This window comes from Dermacentor variabilis, chromosome 3 (assembly GCF_050947875.1).
Source record: "Dermacentor variabilis isolate Ectoservices chromosome 3, ASM5094787v1, whole genome shotgun sequence".
Classification (NCBI taxonomy): Eukaryota; Metazoa; Arthropoda; class Arachnida; order Ixodida; family Ixodidae; genus Dermacentor; species Dermacentor variabilis.
This window is the reverse complement of record NC_134570.1, coordinates 208,696,614-208,712,439: the sequence shown is the minus strand read 5'-3', so window position 1 is coordinate 208,712,439 and position 15,826 is coordinate 208,696,614. Positions and strand designations below refer to the sequence as shown.

The 15,826-nt window shown below is 47.6% G+C and overlaps 1 protein-coding gene across 1 annotated transcript; it reads right to left on the bottom strand.

The window, feature by feature from the left end:
* Positions 1-2,947: 2,947 nt before the first annotated feature.
* LOC142575007 (bifunctional lysine-specific demethylase and histidyl-hydroxylase NO66-like) lies at positions 2,948-14,589 on the bottom strand. Its single transcript, XM_075683983.1, has 4 exons — positions 14,429-14,589; positions 14,240-14,374; positions 7,440-7,544; positions 2,948-3,193 (listed from the first exon to the last, which is right to left on the bottom strand). The coding sequence occupies exons 1-4, from the start codon at positions 14,525-14,527 to the stop codon at positions 2,948-2,950; spliced, it is 585 nt and encodes a 194-aa protein (XP_075540098.1). The 5' UTR covers positions 14,528-14,589.
* Between the last annotated feature and the right edge of the window lie 1,237 nt (positions 14,590-15,826).

Below are 15,826 nucleotides of genomic sequence, written 5' to 3'. Positions count from 1 at the left end.
TATTATTATTATTATTATTATTATTATTATTATATTATTATATAGCAAAAGAATAGACAGTTGGGCGAGTTGGTACGGTAACATTATTTTGGCTTCTAGCGCGAAGTAAAACACGGACAGAGAAAGGAGCAGACAGGACGAGCCTGCTCCTTTCTGTGTCCGTGTTTCACTTCGCGCTAGAAGCCAAAAATAATATTATATAGCCTTGCTTGACTACGCAACGACAAAGCAACCTCCTCACATCCAACTCGCTTGCACTCAGTTCACTTCTTCCAGTGGACTGTCCGCCGCACCAGGGTCGCAGCCAGAAATGGGAGGGGGGGGGGAGGCACGCCGAAATTTCCATGTTCCAGGATGCCACCTGTTGAGGCCCTCCCTTCCCTCATCCACTCCGTCCCCGGTCAAGTGCGTTCTCCCCCCCCCCCCCCCCGCCCCTCGGAAAAAAATAAGTCCCGTAACGATACTGCACCGCACTGGCACAGCGCGCAGCCTAATCAAAGGCTCGTCGCTCACGCTTCAAGAGGCGGGTTATTCCAGCCCGCTGGTGGCACAAGGGAAGTCCAGACCGTTTCTCCGACGCTGGCGGCACGCACTTATCGCGTTAGACCGGCGAGCATGCGCGAACTTGTTCCAGGATGGAATCGCGAAGGGAGGGACGCGGGGGGGGGGAGCGATTAAGCACGGCCCACGGAGCAGCGTATGCGAGCGTACACGCCGAAAGCCCACCGCTCCGTAAAGCGAGCCCGTATACCGTCGGCAGCGCGCGCGCCTCAAGTCGTCCGCGCGGTTCCGCTCCCCCCTTTGACCGAGCCCCTCGAGCTCCGCTCGGACGTAGAGACGCGCTGCGTGAAGGCGCAGCGGGACGCCGCGCGTTCCCGCTGAGACGAACCGGGGAGCGCCTTCTGTCAGGGCGGGTCCGAACGCCGCGGTGCAGGAGGTGGACCCCCGGTGCAGACGAACTGCGCAAAACGTGACGTCACGAAAACATGCGACGGCGACAGCGCTGCTGTCGCTGTCGGTGTGGGCAAGAGAACGAGAGAGAGAGAGAACACACATTTCATTGGCAAAACAAGTAGGAAATTTCCTCGATGATTGAAATTTCAATGTTCCTTCGCGAGCCCGCTGGATCAGCCGTTGCTGTTGGACGTGCGCGCGCTAGAGAGAGAGAGAGAGACTGAAAAGAAGGAAGGTAGGGAGGTTAGCAGACTGAGTCCAGTTTGCTACCCTACACGTGGGGAGCGGAATGGGGAGTGAAAGAGAGAGAAAAAATGAGTCTATATCGCACTTTCACATTCACTAAGTTAGGTGTAGGATGTCTATAGTCGGGCACTCAAGTCTGTTACCTTCAGGTACGTGCGCTAACTTCTGGTGGTGTCAATATAGCTCAACTGCCAACTAATTCACCTGGGGAGAGTTTTACAGAAGAAAAGTTCAGCGTTTCCAGCGTTTAAGTGGTAATCGGTGTTACGCGAAGCTTTCTTTGGTGTTTGGGCTAGTGTTGAAGAAGCGTTTTGCAAACATAAAGCTGATGACGGAAACGTTTGTACAAAATGACGCGAATGTAACGGAATTTGACACTATTCTCTGTAGCCGACTCATTCCAGACTTCTCTGCAGCTCCTCGCTCAATGCACGCTACGGTCCAGTTTTGTTCACTTCACTTCCTATTGCACACTTGTTCACATCTTGCCTCGTTTACTGCTTGTCTTTTATTTGGGTACATGTCCAGTGGTACATACTTGTTCTGAGGGCAGCGGCCAAGAGTGGGCACATATACCCATGGGCCCGAGATAATAACGATAACATCTTAAAGCAACTGGCAGGTTATGAGGGATGCCATAGTGGGAGGCTTCAATTTAATTCAGCCACTTGGAGGTTGTTTAACAAACATCCAATGCACTATACGTGAGCGTTTTCACATTCAAGCCTCGTCGGAATGCAATCGCAGTAGCAGGGAATTGATCCCGCAGCCTCTCCTTCAGCAGGAGAGTAATATAGACACTGCACCATCATGGCAAGCCAAATATCAAAAGGTTTAACACAAGGGTAAATGTTAGAAAATTTTGTGCAACAGAAGCAGCTGCTGCTCGTGCTTTCTTGAAAGTCAACTCTGACCGGGATGCAGAAGTGTTGCCAGCTACAAAGAACATTAATATTTGCATTGCTGGAATTGGCCTTGTTTTACAGTCCCAGGAAATATAAGAGCCTCTGCCTTTACAGCAGGTGGGTTCTGCCATTTGTCATCTGCTTGTTCTAGAAATGGGTGCTTTCATTCATTGTATGATTTAATTTAAAAAACATTTTGAAAGCCTCATGTCGCATTGCGTGACGCAGTTGCCATGACTGTTCGCCAGTCAAACTGCAAATATTTACTGTGGTGACTGTAGTGTAGCGTACGTCTTGACCACAGTGAAAGATACGGAGACCATGCTACAGCAGATGTGCCTGGAACAGATCGAGAAGGGCACGTGCCTTTTCACAGTCCAATTTTCGATCTTCTGCTCTTGTAATTGCTTCCTATTGAATGGTCCAGACTCGCTGGCACACATCCACACAGTTACCCTATAGACGGGCTGCAGGAAACTCTCTAGCTATTTCCAAGCAAGCTCTGGTTCCTTTCACTTTTAGTTTTCCCTCAAGCAGACAGCTCTCACTGAAAATACTTTTGCTAGAATTTACTAAAATGTAGGCATTTTAAAACGAGACACAATGTTGAAAAGTGTCATTTCATCTTTGCTTTCACTTATGCTCTATGCTCTTCACATTTTCCAAGTAAGGCTTTGGCCACAGCAAACTTTTAAAGCCTGGAATCAAGCATTACCAGGTGTTTTTTTGCAAATAATCATGCACAACCTAGCCAAAAATAAGACTTGCCCTGATGAAGAGAAGCCCTTCTATTGAAAGGTTTGTGCTTGGCGACATCATTTATTCGACCAATGTTGATCATTTTAGGTCACCATGTTCCTGTGGCCATCTGTCGTGTCTAAGTTGTTAAAAAGTAGCTTTAGAGACCTGGCTGTGCAAGATGCTGCAGCAGGAATTGGATGCTCACCCTGTGAAAGGAGTGGCGGCAGCGCTTCGTGCAGGTGAGCTTTGCCACATTGGTCAACAGCTGCGTCAACAGGACAATAGTTTACCAACTTCTCCACCAGGTGTCGCACTTTTCCCAAGAAGGCTTCACGTGCATCGCTCACCTGCACAAGTTAAAGAAAATGTACATTACCATAACTCCCATTTGTGTCCAGACAGCTTCAAGACATTCGCATAGGGTAGATGCTGCAAGAGAACTAGCATCACTGGCTTGCGACGTCACGCTAGTCAAACACAACTCCGATCATCTCTTGAACTGTCACCTTCTCTATACTTCTCTGAAGCTGCAGCTACCACAACTTCCCACCAGCTGTGATACAACATTGCGGTGCCAACTGTGGCTGGATGCACCGTTCAGAAAGGCTAAACAATTTTTTTCGCATCTGAATGGAGAGCACACATCCATGAAACAGTTGCAAGTGTGTGGAGGTACTTGAACAGTTTCTCTACGTATGTCCCTGCTACAACGACCAGTTCGTACTCTGTACCATGTTAGATCAGTTGGACTCGGAAACACTCTTGGTGACAAGGGCACCTGAACTGTGGCCATGTTTGTCACAAGCTCGTAAAGCAACATGTGCACTGCTGCAGTTCCTAAAGTTGAAAGACTTCACTGACCTTCAAAGACTTCACTGTTGCGAATTGAATTCGCAACATTGTTCTGAGCAGCAGAACAACACACTCTGTAAGTTATCGAGGCAAGTCACAAACATATGGCTGACTAACAAAGGACACAGGTAACACTTGCGCTAGCAATATTCTTTGCAAGCAAACAGATAAATCCACCACAATTCTTCTTTCCTTGGTTCACATGTTCTGCATTTGGCACACAAAGTAGGGCGCAAACGAGAGTGGTTAACAGACACCTGTTGCAGCAACAGTATTTTTAAGAGCCATAACTGTTACTGCAAAGAAACAAAATGTTGTAAAATAATTATATTGTTTAACGTAACAAAACTGTACAGTGGGTTATGATGGATGCTGTAGTGGAGCACTCCAGATGAATATTGACCATGTGGGATTCCGTAAATTGCAGCCAAAACATGGTACAGGAGGGTTTTTGCATTCAGCTTTCATCGGAATGTGGCTCCCTCAATCGGGAATCGAACTCGTGACCTCGGGCTCACCAGCAAGGGCTTTGTAATGCTGTCCAGCTATCAACGACACATGCAAGACCAACGCATGGAGGATTAGAAGGCCTACAGAGGCAAAGTGCGTTTGGCTCCAAAAGCGATGAAGCCAAGTGGATGCTTCGCTCAGTCAGGTCTGTCGCTTCCACTGCTCTCATGACTGCACACACATTAGCGTTCTTTCTGAACAGCTGTGTACATACCATACCGTAAGGAATGTCAAGCTAAATTTATGCAATCCCCACCTTTTTTTTTCTTGGACACTGACGAACACCGACAGTTTTCGTTCGGTCTCACCTCATGCGTCATTGAGTTGCGACACTGCTGTCACACTGCACACCATGGCAGCGTTCCTAGACGTCTTCAGTGCAATGCTAAACCTTACTATTCGCCACGAGATCGAGCTGTAGGTGGCAGCACCATTGCTGCGTTAGTGCGGACAAGCGATTCTCTCTCTTTTTTTTTTACTACTCAGTGATATTCGCGCCACCTCATTCGTGTTGCATGGTATCACAAAGATGGCAGAGTGATGAATACATTGCAACAAATCGCTAAAGCACAGCAATCACATATCGCTGCACTCATCAGATTTCTTTAAAACAGCAAGGAAAAATGCTTTCTGTGGTTTAATAGAAACACAAAGCGATAATAAAATTGCTATGATTGTGGCGAACAGAGAGCGCAACGATAGCACATTGTATGCTTGACATGGGCAGTCACTGATTTCACTGCAGCACAAGGACAGCGAAACGTTAAATGCTTCTGTACATCATAAAAAAATCCAGACAGCATTTATGGCGGTGCTACAATCACAGAAGAAATTGGCTTTAATATGCAAGCTGCGTGCGCACATGTCAACACGTAAGGCATAGGAGACGATGCACGGTGCAATCCACACTCTGTGGTTCAGCCGGTGCCCGCCAGCTAGTGAGTCTGCTTGATCTTGCAGTCAATAGCTTTCAATGCTTCGCCTTTACGCGAAACAGACAATATTTCTTTAGACATTTCAATTAAGAAAAACAGTTAACTTCCTTGGCTTCACTTCCTGTTTTCATATGGTTATAACTAACAAACGATGGAACCCCTCGGTCCACCTTCTCATTCATTTCACTCCAATTGTACAGCAATCCACGTTTTTCACGGCGCAACGGTGCATGCGCCCTGCCCTAGCGGATTAGTTATGAAACGTTTCGGAAGGGACGCGCGCGCGGCCACGCAGCCAGATATCGGGAAAAGCAACCCGTAAAAAAAAAATCGCATGGATGCTCAATGCAGCGAACACTTGTGCCGTGTACCGCGTTGAAACTCTTCTGGTAGCTCGACGTCGGTGTGGTGCCGGAAACGCGCGTAAGACCAAAGAGCCAGGGCTTCATAGTTGCCGCCTTGCATTGACGGCTGTCAAATTATCGCTAAACCCCTGCGTTACAATTGGGCGACACTTAAAAAAACATGTTGCTGACGCAGTCTTCTTGCAGCGTCGGCCCACTGTTGCTGGTGGTGGCAGCGCGTGCCTGGCTTCATGTACTCTTTTAAGGCATGGCAACACTGCGTCGATACGAGACTGACAAGGCGCTGACACCGACGATTGGCCGACAATTCAGCATAGTGTCACTGAGACCATTTGATCATAATAGGCCAACAACGACGCAACCGAAGGGTGCAAGTTGTCATATAGTGCGACGGGCTTTCTTGTCAACGGCACCGACAAAATCAGCGTGCCGACCATGATAGCTAGACCGAACACAACGCGATCAGCCATTGAACCGACAACACGATAGCTGCAGCTCATTCACTTATAAATATAATTATTTTAGCTCAAAATGGGTCGACATGCCTTCGAAGTTGAAATGCACGAGCTTCAGTCCTCTCATGCTGTGCACGTGAAGTTTGAGTCAACGTTGATCCTGTTTAGCGAGAGTTGGGCTAGGCTTGACCCTGTCGAGTTCGTGCAGCCGCTACCGATGGAGCGGAACTTAAAAAATAAGCAGTCAGGACGAAGGAAACTGCTCTTATAGTTAAGTTGTGGCCCTACAGCGATTTGATAACTACTACAGCAATTTGATGACTACGTACACAATAAGCGGCAAGCGGCGGCACAGCGCTGTGCCAGCATCTTGTACTTTGGTCACCGTTCCCGAACGCCGGCGGTCGCATTCCCATACATGGTGGGCGTGTGTGTGTTGTTATACTGACACATTTCTTAGTTCCATAGAAGCACTGTTTACCTCTGCGTCAAACGGGAAAGAAGAGAATAATCATTCGGCACCGCAGCATAAGCTCGCTCAGTTGCCAACGGTGTCAGCGATGGCATCCATGGTTTCGCGAGAAAACTACATGGCCTATAAGTTGGGGCTAATGCCGAGCACAGCTGTCTCTAATAATCCTTTATAGCACGTACAAACTGTAAATATGATGAAGTTAAACAAGAGCGAGAATCAGTAAGTAGTAACAGCCCGCAATATATATGGGTCTGGATCACAGTTGCAGTTGACTAAGTGACTCGGCCGCTCATATTGACTCATCTCGGGGAGGAACAATGCGGCTCACATGTGCAGATATCTACGTTTTGAGATTATTTCACATCAGCGATGCACCGTTTCTACAATATCCGAAGCTAACAGCGATCTGAAGCTGTAGATGTAAACAAATGCACCGCTTTGGCAAATCCTACGTGGAAGGCTGCGCTCGAAGGTTTCTTGAATATGCGAAATGTTTAGTGAATGTGTAAAAGGAATGCAAAAAGCGATGTGCAATCGCAGGCATCAGCGATAACGAACTCTAAGACAGCCGCGTCCGCAGACGGAACTCGGCGCGCCTTTATTGGCCGCGCTGTTACCACAACAGTGCACTCGGGCCTATTCACCCACTGTAGTCAATGGGTGAACGACATGCTGCCCCGGAGAAACAATTATTAATTAATCGCGATCCACGAGACGCACAACCGACACGCACTCAACATGGGCGCAGGTACACAAATCAACCGGCGAAATCCCCGACACACTCCCAAAACGTTTCCAGCGGCACGCGTCAGAGGGCAGCACAGGAACATGAAAGAAGGGGATTGTATCAGTTCCCGATTCTCAACCTGCAATACAGCAGTTTTCATGCAAATAGCAGCAAATTGCTCACTTGAAAACGTAGTAGATTTCATACTACAAAGCCCTGTTTGAAGTTGCACACACACTATTTAACAACAAGCAAGCAGACAAAGATTACAAACCACATCTGCATTGGCCACGCCCATGTAGTTTAGGTAACCTCTTGGTAGAGATTTCCTGTACTCTACATCTTCCTCCATGGCCAGTTGCAATGCTTGGGGGATCATCTGAAAGAGAAATATTGAAACAATTATGAAAAATAACAGAATGCCAACCAGAGGTGCCTGAAATAGATTACTGAAACAATTAAGCTCATTGTTTCAAGCCTTTTAATATAGTGAAAAAGGCGGCTGGAAACATAACCCCTCAATGATCACACACTGCTATGATCACTGCCATTAAGTTTTTTTTTTCTTTCCTCAAATGAGGTATAAAGGAGGCTATATTAAGGCGCACGCATGGTAACTGCAAGCCAGTGCCACGCACAGCATTGCTTGAGTGAAAAAGCCAGACAGAAACATTTCCAAGATATGTGAGAACTTTACCAAACTAATTAAACTAACCGCACAAAGGTAAAGCATTTGAACGCAAGAGAAAGGACAAAATACGGCACTGCATCAACAGAATAAAGGAAATCATTGAAACATCCGAGATGATACGTTGCGACAACAAATGCTTCACCAATTGTTATATCTGAGGAAAAGCTTTCAAACTTGGAATGCAGAATGTCCATAAATATCATAGCATGCATATCGTATTGGCTTAGCCAACGTCTTTTTTGGTGCCTTTTGTGTATATTTTGTTCATATCACTTCCGTTTTCTATTTTTTATTTTTTCGTCTCTTAAGCATTTAATTTTGTTAAATTTTTTGTAGCTGCCCGTGAGTTGTAAAAAAGCATCCGTGTCACATAGAATGAACTAGTTGGAAGTCAGCGTTGTGTTTCATCCCCTTATATTCTCTGGTGTCCAAGTTTTACTTTCACACTGTTAGTTTAATTATGACCAACCAACTACTAGCCCAGGCTTGCACCCCATTTTACCGAACTGCACACATTACGACACCAAATGATCTTTTCTTGCATTTTTTCCATCTCGCTTTGGCTTGTTTCCTGCCACTAAAATGACAAGGACGATGGCCATATATTCATATACCACCACAAAGTTCTAATGTCTTTTGATGGGCTACATAGGTTGTCCGATTAATGTTTTTTTAAGCAAGCAGGCTTCCAGCAAAGTACTGACAGTTGAAAACTATTTTGCACACACACAGTAAAATTTTATAGACACGCAAAGCAGACACATACACACGCAGCACCCTGTGGATGTCTGCCTCGCTTGCCTTGTCTTTTGTACTCTTCCTTGCAAAGATGTTGCCGTGCCAACTAGCTCGAATTTAGATCTTAGCACACTGTAAATCATGTGTTCTGGGTGAAAGGCATGAGTAGCAATCACCTTTTGCAAATACATAAGTAAAGACGTACTGTTCACCAAAAGTGGTGGTATTCCAGGAGATGCTATGCATACAGCTGGTTCGAAACCTATCCATATTAATCACCAAAAACAGTGAAGCCAACGATACAGCAAAACCTCGACATAACGAAAATGGATATAACGAACTATCGTGTACAACGAAGTAAATTAAAAATTTGGTTGGCCACGCTTTATTTTAATGGGCTGACCTACGGCTATAACGACATCAAAACTACAAGATCGAACGCAACATCAGATATAGCGAAACAAATATTTGCTCCCTTGTACTGTGTCATTCAAAACATGTTTCTTGGGAGGCAGGCAATTTTGGGGGGACATGGCTGCTTCGCATGACTCAGAACTGAACATGTTGGAATCTATGAGCAACAGCATTCCTGGCATTTACAAAATACGTAGCATGCTTGGCACTGTGCGAGAAGCACTATCACCCATAGGTTCTAACCCGCCGCGGTTGCTTAGTGGCTATGGTGTTGAGCTGCTAAGCACGAAGTCATGGGATTAAATCCCGGCCACAGCGGCCGCATTCCTATGGGGGCAAAATGCGAAAACACCCATGTACTTAGATTTAGGTGAACGGTAAAGAACCCCAGGTGGTCAAACATTCTGGAGTCCCCCCCACTACGGCACGCCTCATAATCAGAACGTGGTTTTGGCACGTAAAACCCTATAATTTAATAGTTTTTTTACACTTCCGGTGCCGAGCCATCAAAATCTCACAAAAGTGATCTTATCGCCGAAAGGAACTGACCAAGAAAACAGCCCCTTGGTACCGTAAACTAGAATATACAGGCAGCGTGCCAACCGACGCATGCCGCATCTTGACACACAGAGTAGCGTGCATGGCGGAGTGTTGTCGCCCACTAATGAACATGTCTAGCAAGCGGTAGCTCCAAACACAGCCTGTCTGGATGTGCGCTCCAGACCAGCCGTGCTTCAGTGCACAACACACTTCACCACTATGCACCTTCAATAATCAGCGACCGCAATCATGTCTTTTTCTTTTTTTTTAATAAACTAACATTTCCAGGTGAGCTAGCGTTCCACGTCATGCCTCAGTCTTATTCGCATGCGATTGATCAGTTGGTGGGCGGGAGTGATTTTTTCTGGGCTCTTGACGTGGCTGACACGCTGCCATATAACTGTTGTAGCGGGGATCGACCACACGGTCTGAGTGGGCCGACCTCCACATGACCGAGTGGCCGACCTCAGCAATAAAGGCAGCACAGCACCACGAGCGCGTGTAAAAGCTGCGGCAATAAAAAGTGAAAAGTTAAATGCAAGCAGGCAAAAAAACTGTTTGGCGACTGCAACTCTGGCTTCGCCACACAAAGGCTGCATATGCGGCGCAGCAACCTTTACCCCCTTTAAAAGCCAACTTTCCAGTGACTCAAAACTGTGCATGCACCCTGGCAACGAATATTAGCTGCAACAACGTAATTTTCTGCGGCGCTCTAGTCAGTTATTCTTGCTTGGTTAGTTAATTGACATCAAGTTGTTATTACGGTTGTCGAGTGGGCATTGTCTGATACTGCGTGTTGGTTAGGTAATGCTAGAAGTAAACGTCACCTGTTTATTAATAATAATAATAATAATAATAATAATAATAATAATAATAATAATAATAATAATAATAATAATAATACGAAAGCATGAATGCTGTAGCTTGCTAGCATAGAGTGCGACATACGTAGCGAAAATGGTAGAAAACTTGACAGTGCCTGATCATGTAGTGCCACTGTCGATAAAATACTACGTTTATACACTCTTCTTTCTTGTTATTTTTTATTACTTTCTTGAATCAATTTTCACAAAAGGCACAAGAACGGTGCATTCATAAGAAGTCAACAGAGAATGACTCGAAGGAAAGCATAGGGGAAACATAAATAAATGCATAGGGAAACAATAAATAAATGGAAACGAAAGTGAATAAAAAAAGCTGACCGCCAGTGAGATACGAACCCACGTCTTCGCATTACACGTGCGATACACTAACAAAGTGAGCTGCCGCGGCGCCGTTTTCCTGTACATGTTCTTAGTACGTATGTATGTGTGCTAGATCTAACCCGGGGAGTGTTACCTAGCGCCACCATTCAGGGCCTTGGCAGTGGAGTGTGAACATCCTATCTACCACAGGCATCACGTAGTACGTGAACTTTTTTGGGTGAAGGCAACGGATCAATAAACCCTTGTACGCTGCCTGAAGACATCAAAGAGATCTGCCGGACTCTAGGACCTCGCTATGTAATGAACGGGAAGAAAGGAAACCGAGGGGGCCCGATTTTTATTAATCGCAATCATAATAAGCCCATGGACAATGACACGAAGGAAAGCGCAGGGGAAATTATTTGTTGTTGCTACTGCATGTGCGTGTAAAACGTGCGCGTGTAAAATAAAGACAAGCGTAATTTCCGCGAAGGAACCGGTAACTTAACAACGCATTCTAACGACGCTTTGTTTTTGTTGTAAAAAGTTATTCTAAGAAAGAAAAAACAAACCACAAGGTGACAGTGTTTCAAACTATACCCCCAGCTGAGGATTAGTCTCGTAACCCTGGCCTCACCATTTACGGCAATGGCGCCAACTTGGGTCGCAGACACGCCACCGGTGGCGTTCGCGAGTCTCATTCTGCCTCCCGCCACCTACCGCGCCGCAAAGCGCAGTGAGCGCTCAGTCGTTGGCTGCGGTGGTGGTAGTAGGCACCGGCAAGACTATATAGCTAGTGATTCTGCCTTGACAGCAGATATCGTGCTAAAGGGGGCGTGTCATTTAGCAGGCGTTGTGATGATAGAACCAGATAACTTAGTCCATATAAAGTGCATACAGTTCATATAAAGAAATAAAGTCCACATGATATGAAATTCACGATTGTCTGCGGGCTGTTATAACGGACTTAATGGGGATGCCCGCGCACAGGCGTTGCCTCTGATGGAATTAATATGCCATTGGCAGGACTATATAGTCAGTAATTCTACCTTGACAACAGCCACCATCGAAATGAGTTATTATCAGGCGTGTAACTAGAGTGGAACAACTCTTTCCCACATCTCCATGAAAGTTCGCTGCCATCTAGTGCCGCCACCGCGTATCCTGGGCGTTGCCTCGAAAATGTAAGGCCTGTCTGTGCGTGCAAATGCTGACAAATGCGTCTCGTCTCGTGGCAATCTGGCTATTTTCTTGCGCATTGCGCCGTTTCTTAACTAGAAGCGAGAAGACTTATACCAGACGAACAATTGACCGCTAAGTGTCGTGTGTGGGCATTAAGTGAACGGGCGTGTTAACAGCGATATCAACAGAGGCATCGGAGGTCTGCACGAGTGTGGCGATCGCGTGAGAACCGCAGCTTCCATTGTTCGTGACGACGACCGAGGCGGCGCGAATCTCCGTGTCGACATAATATTCTACTTGTATTCTGCCTGCGTTGACATATACTTCAGCGCTGATTTCCTGTGTTCTGTTTGAATGTCGATAATCGTGGTGCATGAGTAACTCCCTCTTACGCCCGCCTCCTCGTTTTCTGTTTCCCTATCCTATCACATTGTTTTGTCTACCGCATTTGCCTTCTCTGTAGGTTTTGTCTCGCGTGTTACTCTTTAAGCGCACAAGTACGAAGGATCCGTAGCTGTTCCTGGGCGCTATAATAAACATTCATTATTATTATTATTATTATTATTATTATTATTATTATTATTATTATTATTATTATTATTATTATTATTATTATTATTATTATTATATAGCAAAAGGATAGACAGTTGGGCGAGTTGGTACGGTAACATTATTTTGGCTTCTAGCGCGAAGTAAAACACGGACACAGAAAGGAGCAGACAGGACGAGCCTGCTCCTTTCTGTGTCCGTGTTTCACTTCGCGCTAGAAGCCAAAAATAATATTATATAGCCTTGCTTGACTACGCAACGACAAAGCAACCTCCTCACCTCCAACTCGCTTGCACTCAGTTCACTTCTTCCAGTGGACTGTCCGCCGCACCAGGGTCGCAGCCAGAAATGGGAGGGGGGGGGAGGCACGCCGAAATTTCCATGTTCCAGGATGCCACCTGTTGAGGCCCTCCCTTCCCTCATCCACTCCGTCCCCGGTCAAGTGCGTGCTCCCCCCCCCCCCGCCCCTCGGAAAAAATGAGTCCCGTAACGACACTGCACCGCACTGGCACAGCGCGCAGCCTAATCAAAGGCTCGTCGCTCACGCTTCAAGAGGCGGGTTATTCCAGCCCGCTGGTGGCACAAGGGAAGTCCAGACCGTTTCTCCGACGCTGGCGGCACGCACTTATCGCGTTAGACCGGCGAGCATGCGCGAACTTGTTCCAGGATGGAATCGCGAAGGGAGGGACGCGGGGGGGGGGGGGGGAGCGATTAAGCACGGCCCACGGAGCAGCGTATGCGAGCGTACACGCCGAAAGCCCACCGCTCCGTAAAGCGAGCCCGTATACCGTCGGCAGCGCGCGCGCCTCAAGTCGTCCGCGCGGTTCCGCTCCCCCCTTTGACCGAGCCCCTCGAGCTCCGCTCGGACGTAGAGACGCGCTGCGTGAAGGCGCAGCGGGACGCCGCGCGTTCCCGCTGAGACGAACCGGGGAGCGCCTTCTGTCAGGGCGGGTCCGAACGCCGCGGTGCAGGAGGTGGACCCCCGGTGCAGACGAACTGCGCAAAACGTGACGTCACGAAAACATGCGACGGCGACAGCGCTGCTGTCGCTGTCGGTGTGGGCAAGAGAACGAGAGAGAGAGAGAACACACATTTCATTGGCAAAACAAGTAGGAAATTTCCTCGATGATTGAAATTTCAATGTTCCTTCGCGAGCCCGCTGGATCAGCCGTTGCTGTTGGACGTGCGCGCGCTAGAGAGAGAGAGAGAGACTGAAAAGAGGGAAGGTAGGGAGGTTAACCAGACTGAGTCCAGTTTGCTACCCTACACGTGGGGAGCGGAATGGGGAGTGAGAGAGAGAGAGAAAATGAGTCTATACCGCACTTTCACATGCACTAAGTTAGGTGTAGAATGTCTATAGTCGGGCACTCAAGTCTGTTACCTTCAGGTACGTGCGCTAACTTCTGGTGGTGTCAATTTAGCTCAACTGCCAACTAATTCACCTCGGGAGAGTTTTACTGAAGAAAAGTTCAGCGTTTCCAGCGTTTAAGTGGTAATCGGTGTTACGCGAAGCTTTCTTTGGTGTTTGGGCTAGTGTTGAAGGAGCGTTATGCAAACATAAAGCTGATGACGGAAACGTTTGTACAAAATGACGCGAATGGAACGGAATTTGACACTATTCTCTGTAGCCGACTCATTCCAGACTTCTCCGCAGCTCCTCGCTCAATGCACGCTACGGTCCAGTTTTGTTCACTTCACTTCCTATTGCACACTTGTTCACATCTTGCCTCGTCTACTGCTTGACTTTAATTTGGGTACATGTCCAGTGGTACATACCTGTTCTGAGGGCAGCGGCCAAGAGTGGGCACATATACCCATGGGCCCGAGATAATAACGATAACACGGGACCAGGCGGGGACGTTCTTCTGTTATTTTAGCCTCGTCTTCAGGTTTCCGGTTTCTGCGAGCAATCTGGAACACCGACTAAAATCAAGATAACAGACCGCGCAGAAAAAGAAAGGTTACCTTGAATGTCGTCCATATAGTTTCAAGTAGATGGGCAAGCTCCACCGGTGAAACTGGAACCATGAAAAGAAGATCGAAACCACGGACAGACGTGGTCATTTGACACTGCGTCACATTCCCTCGTCATGTTCAACGAAGAAACAACTCGCATCGTTAGCTGAAATTTTGTCATCGCTAAAGCGAATAAATCCTGTTTGCTTCGTGCCGCGCCCGTGAGACTGGTGACACTACAAAATTTTGGCAGAACGATGACGAAGGAATGCTTTCTCCTCACAGATTTGAAGCAATGCGGTGCAACATCAAGCAGACCGACGTAGCAGTTGTCCCAGTGTCACTAGTGGTCGAGCGCACAATAGCCAAGTCAAAGGCCGCAGTTAACGATTTAATTTTTGCAGTTGGTTTTACTCGTCCGTTGTCAAGCTTCCACTGGACCAGGTTATGCGCGTCGCTTGGGACAGACGTGTAACTTATAAATGTCGCTTCGATAAAACGAGCGCTGTTTGTTGGAATCGATGTTTTCCGCGAGCACTGCAGCCGAGCTGTCGTTTCGAAAGGTTACGCTTTCTGTAGAACAAAGCGGAAGGTATTCAGTGCAGTCAAGAATTTCAAAAAAGAAAAAGGAAATTCGAAAGCGAAAACGACGCGCGCCTTCCACCCTGTCCTCCACCCGCGAAAGGCAGGCGGAAACGCAAGGTGCATCTGTTCCTGCTCTCCTGCGCCTGCTGCTCCCGCAGCGATCTGGGCCTCGCTTCGAAACAAAAACGGGAAGAGGCGACGTGCGCGCGTTTTCTAGCTCGGTACGTGCACTCTGTATAGCGCCGCGTGGCGCCTCGAATTCACAGCACGCGCCGCTTTATTGTTCTCAGTTGTGCCAAGCCTCGGGATTCGCGGCGCGTGCGACACATTTGCACCGGCGACTGGTGAAACACGATGAGTGGGAGGCAGTATGAGGCTGGTTTGGTTAGAGCGGAGACAAGTTGGGCGGGGGAGTTGTCAGACACCGACGCACAGCGTGTCTCTATTAGGAAAAAGGCGGTCGCAAAAGTGATGCGGGGGAAGGATGGGAGCGGTCCTGCCTCCCCTCCACACCCTCCGCCTCCTGCTTCCTGGAGGGGTGATGCGGCTCCCCGTTGCTCTCCCGCCCCCAATTCATCGCGCCCCCCGGTGAGAAGAGCGCGCACGACAGATCGACAGAAGCGCCTGCCTGCGGAGGGTGCGAGCTTCGGCGGCTGACGCACGTCGGTGATGGCACCTGAACATCGCCCCCGAGGGCTCCGTGGTCGTTGCGCATGCGTTAGCTGAGAGAAGGTGAGAAAGGAGGACAAGTTGACTTTACCGGATTTGACGTCACATTATTGTTTGTTTTTGCTTTTATGAAATAACTACTCTCGAACTCAG